General features: G+C 39.1%; 1 protein-coding gene across 1 annotated transcript in view; it reads right to left on the bottom strand.

The window, feature by feature from the left end:
- RASGRF2 (Ras protein specific guanine nucleotide releasing factor 2) overlaps positions 1-12,048 on the bottom strand; it is a 265,084-nt gene that overhangs the window by 84,341 nt on the left and 168,695 nt on the right. Inside the window, exon 17 of the mRNA XM_049766039.1 lies at positions 8,015-8,104. Coding sequence (XP_049621996.1) covers positions 8,015-8,104 — 90 coding nt within the window. The remainder of the gene's footprint in view (positions 1-8,014; positions 8,105-12,048) is intronic.

Below are 12,048 nucleotides of genomic sequence, written 5' to 3'. Positions count from 1 at the left end.
ATGGTGAATGTTCCAAGTGAGAATCACTGTGCATGGCCAACATTTTAAACTTAGATTCAGAAAGCCATTGCTAACATAGGTCACAGACAGCTGTCTCCTGCTATGAACTAACTCCTAAGGAAATAAGACATTGGGAAGCTGATGGAAAAACTCTTTCCAAGCTCCACAGAAAGCAAAGATGTGCTCTTTAGTCTCACTTCTGTTTTCATAGTGTTCATACATTTTTATCCATAATCCCTCTTTATTTAGCATGACCTGTTTGTGGTAGCAGGTCACTCATTCCTGAGAAAAAGAGATTTTGAAGCTGCCCTTGGCTGTTCATAGTCTACATTTGACCCCATCTCACTGATAATCACTGTAGTAAAAGATCTACATGCTCCTGAATTTGAAGCAGAGCATCAATTGGGAATTCCTGCCTGTAGTTACAAATTTGGTTTGACTTATAATCAAAATGTTGGAAATAACCCAATTTTTGTCCCTTCTAATAAGAGTCCTTATGACAAAAGCCCATGATTTCTGAGTATTCTCTCATATCCTGAAAGAGTTTGTAAACAGCAGGGAATATCTGTGATGCTCACTGCATTATGATGATCAATGTCTCATTGCAAATTCCATCTAGTTCTTCAAATAGAAATTCTTTGACCAGTTTATATCATTATAAGATTCTAGTTTCTGCAATTCTGATAAAGAAATGTCAGGTCCCTTGGTGCCAACTGGTAGCCAAGAAAGAATCTACCCACAATTTGTTTTTCTGACATCTCTGTACATCTCTGAAAAGCTTCCATGCTGTGGGAATTGGTGTGTGAGTTCTAGGTATTCACAGAAGTGAAGAAAAGAAGGGAAAGAATTGCACAAAACCAGACCCATAACCAGGAACACATCAAAGTTTCAACATCTAGTTCTTTCTGAAGTCAATGTGGAATGAGAGGCAAAAGCAGGGCTAATAAGCGGCAACTTAACTATGGATAGAGATGAGTTTTCATTCTCGATTACTGTGAGAACCTAAACTATCCTTTGAACTGGTTCTCACATTTGCTGGAGAAATTATTAAAGAAAACAGAAGAGGATAGTGCCTGAGACCTCTCCCTTGATGAGGGCGTGGCAAGAATGAGGCATCTTCCAGGTTCTGGAGATAAGATTATCAACTGAAATTTAAGTGACTAAAGGAGGTAGAAGATAGTACCATGGTAGGGTCACATGACTAGCAAGCATCAGATATAGGTTCATATACTGACATCACATGGTCCCAGAAACATTATATATTATATATACATATATATTACATATACACACACACACACATATATATATATGGTCCCAGAAACATCACCTAGAGCACCATTAAGGATGACCCTGTAGACTTCCCTGCACTGAAGGTTCCAAACAATATGACATTATCTTGCTCTTGCACGGAACCACTGTTCCAATAAGAAGCAGGCTGGGGAGGGTGGGTCGGAAGGAAGAGGATATCAGGGAGGGTGAGAGGAAAATTGTTGCAATTGGTGGTGGGAAATGAGCACTGGTGAAGGTTGTTTACATTGTGTGAGTGTAACTCAATCATGAATAATTTAATCTGTGGAAAAAATACCTGTAGTATGAACAAACTTGTAACCACAGTGTTTAAATAAAAGAATAAAAACAAGGAGCCAATGTTACAGCACAGTGGTAGGGCGTTCGCATTGCGTGTGGCTGACCCAGGATGAAGCTGGATTTGATCCATATGGTCCTCTGAGCCAGGAGTGATTTTAAGCGCAGAGCCAGGAATAACCCCTAAGTGTCATTGGATGTGGCCCAAAAACCGAACCAAACCAAAACACTGAGAAGAACAATAAATTGTAAAAAGTAGATGTCTTCTGCTCCATACTCTTAATTTATAATACAAAGTGAGAGAAAAAAAGCAGCATGGTGTTGAAAGGAAAACAGATACCTAGATTAATGAAACATAATTGAATATGCAGAAATAAAATTATATACGTGACAATTTATAACAGCAAAGAGAATACACAGCAAAAAAAATCTCTAATAAGTGGTTCTTGTAGGGAACTAAAAGGATAATACAGTAGGAGGAATTCATGCCTTATATGTGGCCAGCATTAATTCAATCCCCAGCAGCACCTCATATAGTCCTCCTAGTACTACATAAAGCCAGGAGTAAGCTCTAGTACTGTATGGTAGGTCCCAAGCCCCAACAATAAATTTTAAAAATGATGCTTGGAAAACTGGACGATCACATGCAAAAGAATGAGGTGGTCCACTACCTAATAACACATAAAAATTTAATTCAAAATATGTTAAAGATGAATGTCAGGCATGAAACCACAAAATACATAGAAGACAACATAGGTAATATACTTCTTGACATCAATTTTAGGTATCAAGTTTGAGGCTTCAATCCACCAGCATGAGAAACAAAAGTGAACAGGAATTTCATCAAACTAAAAAGCTTTGCAAAGTAAAAAAAAAACTTGCATAAAAACAAAAAGATAGTCTACTGAATGGAAGAAAATATTTATACATCATATATCTGACAATGGGTTAGTAGACAAAATATAAAGACAAATCAACTATTTCATGGATCAGAGCAATAATACAGTGGGTAGGGTGTTTGTTTTATACACAGCTAAACTAGGTTCAATCTCCACATCCTATGTGGTTCTCCAAGCCCTCCAGAAATTATCTCTGAGTTCAGTCAGGAGTCCTGAGAACTGCCAGGAGTGGTCCAAAAACAGAAACAAAGAACCCTCAATTATTTACAGAAAAGTCAGTTTAAAATGTGGGTAGAAGGTCTGCAAAGGTCTCCAAAGAAGATATACAGATAGCTAGCAAGCATATAAAAAGATGTTGATCATCTCCTACTTAGGAAACACAAATCAAAATACTATCACTTTAGATTTGGTAGAATACCAAGCTAGGAGTGATTTCTGAGTGCAGAGCCAGGAGTAGCCCCTGAGTGCCACAGGGTGTGGCCAAAAAAAACCCCCAAACAAACAAAAGATCTGGGAGATTTTTTTCATAGATATTCTATCAAAGATAAGTAGCAGGTATTACAGAGGATGTGGTGAAAAATGGTACCCTTTTCTGGGGGAGGGGAATGAATATTGGAGTAGCCACTACAAAAAATAGCACAAATTAAAAACAGAAATTGAATATTATACAGTTATTCTACATCTGAATATCTACTCCCCCCAAAATTTAAGGTCTGCATACACTGCATGTTTATTGTAGCATTATTTGCCAAGACCTGTGCCCATTTAATTTTATATATTTTGGGGACTGCACTCATCACCCAGTCTCTGTGCTCAGGAAACCATAAGAGGTACTGGCAATCATACCTACATCAGGTGTATTCAAAACAATTGTCTTACCTGCTGTATTATCTCTCTGGCCCAACCTAACTGACTATTAACAGATGATTGGATAAAGAAGGGGTGGTATATACATACAAAGAAACACCACTCAGATAGAAAAAAAAATGATGAATGCATGCCTTTTAAGACAAAATAAATGAGCCAAGAGGTTTGGATTCTGAGTGAAATAAGACAGATGGAGAAAGACAAACACCCCATAATTTTACTCACATGTGGTATATAGAGAAAACAGATAAACTAAATAAACCAGAAATAAACATTTAGATTATAGAACCAATTAATCGTGACCAAAAGGGACGGGTAAATAAATCTGAACAAAGGAAGCACATACTGATTTTTTAAGAATACATAGCAGAAATTCAAATAATGTTGCATGCAATGCAATCTGACTTCAACAAAAGCAAACCAAACAACCACAGTCAGTCTGAGACATTCATACCAAGCTCAGCTCTACAATTGACTATGCAGACCTGAGTGGTTTAACAAAAAATAAGTTATGAATTAACTGCATCATAAAAACCAACTAATCATCAATAAAGAACTTACTATCTAAATAATTATTAGCTATGTCATTGACTTTTATTTAAATGTATTCAACTATTCTCCTATTTTGTTAATTTATTGTGACTTGCAGAGAATGGTAAAACATATAATCTGCTCACAAATAATCAGCTTGGAGTACCTCCATAGCTTTGATTTCTACTCTTATAAAATAACCTACTTCATGCTTTCATATTTCGTTTTAGATCATTTCATAAATTCTATAATTAGTCCTAGAGCTTCATGTAGATAGTAAGTGCCAGTATGTGCCCTGATATGTGTGCTCATTTCATTTGAATTTCTATTCATTTCCAAACTCTATCAAAGCTGCACCTGCGGATTCTGTCTCAACAGACATCTAAAATGAATACATTTTAATTTCTGTTTTAAGGTAGAGTCCAGCATTGGTGGTGGGAATGTTGCACTGGTGAAGGGGCAGGGGTATTCTGTTTATGACTGAAACCCAACTACGAGCATGCTTGTAATCATGGTGCTTAAATAAAGATTTGTGTGTGTGTGCATGTGTGTGTGTGTGTGTATATATATATATATATATACATATATATATATGTAGAGAGAGAGTCCAAATTTGAGCAAATGCTCACAAACACATAGGGGTCCAGTAGTGACATGCAAGAGACATGCAAGACATGTGACTTTGTCTCAACCCTGCATTGAGCTGAAGCTCCAAAGGGTTGATTTTAAAACTGATAGATATATTATCCCACTCTACCTCCATTCTACAGCAAACATTTCCTGTAGCTGCTGTAAGTCTAAGAATTTTCTAGACTGGACTCCTGAATAATTTTTCTAATAAGTCAATGATGCTAAAGTGTCAGCCACTGAACTTCCCTACCAGGTACCTCTTCAAAATCCCTGGGAACTTCCTAAAGCTCCCAGCTAATGGTTTTTGAGTTTCATCTTTCCTTGAGTGAAATCATATAAAGGTTAGATCCCTCAAATTCAGGATCTATCCTAGAGTGGGCATGGAGGGACTTGGCTGCCAATCAAAAGTCAAGCACTAAATCATCTGGAACATCTTCACAGTGTGGAGCTAATAGAATTTGTGTTGTGTGACAAGTATACCCAGAATCCTCTCCAGCAGTGTAGCTGTTCTTGGTCTACAAGTGAAAAAGGAATGTTATGGAAGAAAGAGACTTGTGCATATTTGAAGACTTGTGCAGTTTAGGTCCTAAACAAAACCTAACAGTTACAATTCCGCGGACATCTCTGGAGTGTGTGTATTAGCTGAGTTAGACCTGAAGGTCAGGACAGCCAGTGCTGCATAGATTCAAGGGCCACAAAGCTTTCTCTGCTCCTAGGGCCAGGAGTAGCATCTCATCTGACCTGTTTACAAATAAAATTTCCCATCCACCAGCTTTCTAAATTTGAACTTACTCTGAATTCAGTAGGAAAATATTCTAAGCAATAATTAAAAAGAAAATGACTTAGCATGCAAATGCTGGAGTGAATATTTGAAAATATAATCATTAGTCACCAGTTCCACTCCATCTGAATTGCTAGATTCCTCTATATTTTGATGGTGGATACAGTGAGGGGGCAGTAAGAGAGAGGGTGGGGCAGGAAAGCATGAGATGACAGAAGCCTAAAATTCGACTCTACAGACTAAGAACTCAGGCCTTCTCCTTTGTCTCCTGCTAGTGTTTAGTATTGAGAGAATCTGTGCTACCAAGGGGCTCATGGCACACCCCTACAAGCAGAAAGGAGATCAAAGTGTTGAGGGGTCCACTGTTTACACTGCCTTCTGGCCTTTGTAACTCTTCAGGTTGCCAGGTGTGCATGGAACAGCCATTCCAGAGATAAAATCCACTTTGGGAATTAAACATTACCTAGCACTCCCTTCTTTGGTCGCATCTGCCTACCTAGATCTCTGGTTGGCACCACATGGACTCTGGTATCTCATAAATCCTGATCATCTTAGTATCTTCTGTGTCTGCTCCCAGTCCACCTCTCTCAGTGAACAGTAGGTCTGAGTGATACTGCAAAGGTCTTCCAGGCAGGTATAATTTGCTTTGGAGCCAATTCTACAGAGTGAGATTCTCGCTTTTGGTGCCAGTGCCTCTCAGCCCTTGAAATGAATTGTATGCAACCTGTAACCCATGGAATTGGGCCACAAACACTGTCAAACACAAGCCTGGATTTTCTTTACTTCAAAAATTCTAATCAAATGGCTCCAAACTATGTTGAACCCTATTGCCAGTCTAATATTAAAGGGACTGTCTGCTCCCCACGGTCAAGTCAGCTACCTTGTGCCTAGCAACACTGGCCATGGTCTGGCAGCACTGTTATCTTCCGCTCCTGGTTCATTCTCTAGAGCTTTCTTTCTGAAGTTACTGCAGCAACGTGGGGAGGTAGGGCTGCAAACACTGTGTGCAGGGAGTGTAGAAGTAAGCTGCTGTTTACTTGATTTTGTGCTCAGACAAGTCAATGCTCCTTGAAAGTCTATTGAAAACCTGTAAGGAGATAAAGAGCCTGGACGAACCCCAGGTTCAAGCATTTAAATTATGAAACCTACAAGGAAGCTTTTTACTTTACTTTTTCCCAAATACAGACTAGCTTATGAAAGCAAAAGATAAGAAGTCTTAGTAAATCAGAAAAGCAACTCTGTAGAATTATAATCAAGACTCCTTTATTATTTCACCAAAGAAGCACTTATTATTTCAATCAACAATAGAAGTCAACTGGATTAGCAATGTGGCAATATTATTACCATCAATCGTTTTGTGCTTTGATGATGGCATTTCTAGTGGCCAGGGAATGTTTAGGGCCAAGAATATCCTGGGTTCAGAGAGATAGCACAGGGGCCAAGGTGCTTGCCTGGCAAATGGCAGACCCTGTTTTAACCTCTGGCACTGCAGACACCACAATGCCAGACACCATAGGGTGTGGCTTGGGTGGTCCCTAGCAATTCAGCATTCTCCCTCCTGAGTAGCGCTGCAACCATGGGTCCTTGTATTGAAGCTCATCCTAGGGGTGAGAAACTCAGGGGGCATGTACCATAACCTCCTAGAGACTCACCCATAAAAAATACCCCAATCTGCCTAAATAACAAAACACATCACCACTTCTGTTTCTCCAAAGCATGATAACCAAGACTAATAGGGTTAGTTTAGGTTAAAGCACTGATGCCAAGAAGACTGTTTGAAGCATGGACACTTGTGGTTGCTGACACTGTGATGGTCTGGGGAGCATATTGTACCAACAAGCAAACTCAGGCCCTCACATTTACAACACATGGGCGCTACCATTTCAGCTCTATCTACAGATTTATTTAAACATAATGTCCTTCTTACACATGAGCAAAGAGAGAATGAGCATAAATTGTCTCTTTTAAAAATCCATTGTTTTAGACCAAATAGGTGTACAACCACTAAGTAGTAAGCTAGGCACAGAGGGGACTACTTATTCTAACTGCCCTGGGGGTAAGAGAAGAGGATATGGGAAGAAGGATGACAGGAACGGAGGTGGAAGGAGGGCAACTTGGTGATGGGAACTCCCCTGATTTTATGTTAATATATGTACCTAAAATATTATTGTCAACGATATGTAAACCACTATGATTAAAATAAAAATTATATTTAATAAAAAAAATCCATTGTTTTTATTTTAAGTACCTCTTTTTACTCAGAAAATTAACCAATAGCCATGCAAAAAGCTGCATGGAGCACTAAAAATGAAGGATGAGTCAGTGAAAGTCATGCTGCCTCTGTCCTCACCTCTTCAGCCCTCCCTCCTACCTGGCATATGCTTTGAGCCTTGTGCTTTTTAATTAAGAAAACACGTGTTTTTAGTCATTTGGCTAAACAACTTCGAGAACTCCCTGGAACAACATGTGAAATGGAAAGAACCATTCCTGCAAACAGAAGTTCTCAGCCCTGACGTCCACAGACACCCTACTGGTATCCAGTAGTAGATGGTGCTTGTCCAAAAGATAATTTCATGCCAAGATAGATTGACACCATATGGGAGTAGAGATTCTATTTCTAATAAGGTCTTAGGCCCAGCTCTAGGCTATCATCAGGTAAGGACTCCACATTTCATATAGACTGTGTGTGTCTGTACTTAACTCCATGGCCTCTACGCACCTGGTGGACTCCCATGTCCTGCTGCAGCCGTGGCGATGGCAAAAGCAGAAGCAGGTGAAACAGCACAGTGGGAATTGTCTGCTGTCTGTCCTGGTTGTTTAAAAAGAAAAAAACAGAAATGGCATGGTGAGACTGATGAACAATGTTCTGTGAGAAAATGTCTCATTTTCATTCCTTCACCCAAGATAGTTGGACAAAGGCCCTGTGTTCAGAGAAAAAAAGGAAATAATTCATCCACCTCTACCTGAACAAAAATGTTATTCAAATATCCACCAAGGGAAATAATCATGTCTATTATCTCATGAATAGTTCAGTCAAATGTGCGATCCAAATACATTAGGGACTATTACTGACCCACAAAAAAGAATGACTACTGATATGTACACCATGAATGAACATGGTGTATTAAAAATAAGGATCAGTGAAAGAATCACCACAATAGGTCATACATGACATGCTTCCATTTATATGAGATGCCCAGAACAGGCAAACCTATAAAGACTAAAGGGAAATTAGTTGCTGGAGCCCAGAGAATGATGAGACTGTTAATAGGGTCTGTTTATTTTTCTTTGAAGTAATGAAAATGTTCTGGAATTGGATCGTAAATGTGGTTGCCCAATCTACTAATTCTATAAAAACCACTGTACTGCCTATCTCAAGGAATAAATTCTATGGCAGGTAAATTATATTTATACCCAATATAGATATAATTTAAAAATATTCTATATCATATCGCCAATTTCCTTCTCTCTAAAAGAAAAATATTGATGTTGTTTCCTCTTCTTTTCTGTCATCCCTTTCTACTTATTGTTGCTGTTGCAATGACCAGGTCATGGTGCTCACTCACACTGGTGTGACTTATATTGTCAGGGGTCTTATGGTATTGCCTCTAGATCATAGAGGTGGTGTGGGAAATCAAACTCATGACCTCATGTCTCCAAAGCAGGTGCTCTACTAAGTTATATCGAGGGCCATAGAAGTGTTTATCTGAGACACCTTGGAATAGGTTCAAAATAAAATTTTGTTGTTTTTGGGTCACCTCCAGCAGTGCTCAGGGTTCTGTATTCAGGAATCGATACTGGTGGTGCTCAGAGGATGCTGGGGATGGAGTTCAGGTTGGCCTAGTGCAAGAGATGGACTCAATAATGGAAAGGTAGCACCAAGCACCTTTTTTTTTCCCCAGATAGTTTACATGTAGCATTTGATGGTGAGGCCAATGCTAAACCCAGTCCTTTTCCTCACTCACGCTTTTAGTGAGAATATTTCATCATGATTGTGATTTGAAGGGCTTACCCTTGCTTGCCCCTAAAGGTATATAGTAAGTGAAGAAATAAAGAGGGAAAGAAATGAGCTGTTTAACATAGCCAAGCATGAAAGCACAAAAGGAGCTCAAACCTTTTCATCAAAGTAGCCTTAAAACACTTGTAGAACAAGGTGGCAAAAATACAGATGAAAAGGCAAAACAGCTGCCATGTGGTGAAAAAATGTGTCTGACAAGGTCCCCATTTGGATCCTCATTATCACAGATTGCAGCTTCTTTCTTATGTTCCTCTGACTGGATGATTCAGTCACAACAGGGGAGAAGCCAAGGACTTTAGTTAATCCATAAACAGCTTGAGGATTTCCAAATAATGCTTACCTAAATTAAAAATTATATATAGCATACACATTTAAAAAAACTATGAAACAGGTTTGTGAAAATAGTGCCAAAGCATTTCACTCTAAGTACTATCAGGGAAGAGCTAAAACTCTAGGCTTGTTAGAATTTTGCTTTTGTGGGCTTTGGCCCAGACTGTTCCAGTTTATGATCTGAGTCATGCGGTAATAGTCAAGAAGTTGCTACAGAGAGGGGGGGGGGGGAATTAAAAAAAAAAAAAAGAAGTTGCTACAGCCAACTGATCAAGGATCTCTGAGCAATAAAGTGATTTGGGAGCCAGACAGATAGTATAGGAGGTAAGGTGTTTGCTTTGCACACAGCCTGGATTCAATTTCTAGATTCAATTCCTGGTACTATATGCTCTTTCTGCTCCAGCCCCAATAGGAATGATGCCTGAGTGTAGAACCAGGAGTAATCCTGAGAAATGTCAGATCTGGCAAATCCTCCCTCATAAAAAGAATATTTTGGCTGACTCTGTAGCAGTTTTACGACTGACCAGGAAAAATCTAAATTGTTGCTCTTGTTTGTTAAAATTATCCAAATACCTGGATGTCCCAAGATGGGCTCAGAGCCTAAAACCACTGTGTTTTTCAAGGCCTAATGTCCATCAGTCTGACAACAGCCTGACCCAGGTTAGTGGCTTTTGGAGCTGCTAGCAAGCCAACAGATCTATCATCTGACTGAGCCAACAAATAAAATGACCCTTTCTTTCTCCCCTTCCCCCCAAGTTATAGTAATTAAACCCAGAACATCACAAATACAAGGGACCTCCTCCAACATTGAGCTATATTCCCAGTTCACAATGACCATTTCTAGCTTCTGAAAATTGCCCTAGTGAAGTATGAGTATGCGTGTCAAGAATAGTCTTAAGGGAACAGAGTAATAGTACAGTGAGTAGGGCATTTGCCTTGTAAATGGCTGACCTAGGCTTGATCCTCAGCTTTCCATATGGTCCCCCAATTTTGCCAGGAGTGATTTCTGAGCACAGAGCCAGGAGTAACTCCTGACCTCTGACAGGGGTGGCCCAAAAATCAAAACCCAAATAAAAATATGGTCTTCACATTTTACTTGGATGACCTGGGGTGAACCTGAATTCATAATTGTGTCATTTTCCCTACTGACTTATTTGAGGAGATAAAAAAAAGGAAACATCTCAAAACAACTGTTATTTGGTATATTTATTTAAACAGTAAAGAAGTAGATTTTAAAAATTACTTTGATTTATATGGGTTTTTCTTTTTACTTTTTTGTGTGTTTTTAAATTTTTATTTATTTACTTTATTAAAACTTTTTTGTTTTTGTTTTTTTGGGGGGCACACCTTGTGATGCTCAGTGTGTACTCCTGGCTATGCACTCAGAAATCGCTTTTGACTTGGGGGACCATATGGGACGCTGGGGGATTGAACTGTGGTCCGTCCTAGGCTAGTACGCACAAGGTAGACACCTTATGGCTTGTGCCACCACTCCGGACCCTATTAAAACAGTTTTGATCTACAGATTCCTTCATAGTTAAATTTCAAATTTACAGTGAATCAGGATCATTCTCACCACCAGTGTCAACCTCCCTCCACCAATGAACCTATAGTGCATCTTATACCACCAATCTTGGCCCCCTGTCCTGTCAGTATAACAGGCCCATTTAAGTTTAGATTGTTAAAGTTTAGGTTTCTTGATTCTATTGTCATTGACTTTGGCTTGGATATTTAGATCTGTCCTTATTACCCCACCAATGTATCTGAGACCACTTGGCTCCTAGCCCCCAGTCTTTCTTTTTTCTTTTCTTCTTATTTTTTTTTTGTTTTTGTTTTTGAGTCACACCCACCAGCACTCAGGGCTACTTCTGGCTCTGCACTCAGTAATTATTTCTGGCAGGCTCTGGAGACCATTTGGGATGTCGGGGATCAAACCTGGGTTGGCTGCATGCAAGGCAAATGCCTACTTCTTCTATGTTATCACCCTGGACCCTAGATTGTCTTTTATCCATTTAAAGATCATTGGGCTATTTAAAAGCAAATAGGCGGTACTTTTTCTTCATTGTTATAAAGAATAAATATCAGTTTTGATCCTAGCACTAATGATTAATGGGGGTCTATAATATTGTACTTATTTTAGATGGAACAGAATTCTTTATAAGGTTCCCTCAGCAATTGTGGGAACCTGACTGAACCAATCTAATATAGACCACTCTGAGGTTCATGATGCAAGATCAGAGTCCAAGGGCCTATTGGTAAGACCAGCTCTGAAATCCTTTAACTAGCAATCATCTGAGTACAGGCTTTGACTCCTACTGATTCACACAAGTGCACTGCAGAAAGTCCATATTGATTATAGTAATCCTTATACCAATTACTAACCTTATAATTAAATATTAGTATCT

The sequence above is a fragment of the Suncus etruscus genome, chromosome 2 (genome assembly GCF_024139225.1).
Source record: "Suncus etruscus isolate mSunEtr1 chromosome 2, mSunEtr1.pri.cur, whole genome shotgun sequence".
Classification (NCBI taxonomy): domain Eukaryota; kingdom Metazoa; phylum Chordata; class Mammalia; order Eulipotyphla; family Soricidae; genus Suncus; species Suncus etruscus.
This window is presented reverse-complemented; position numbering and strand designations above follow the sequence as displayed.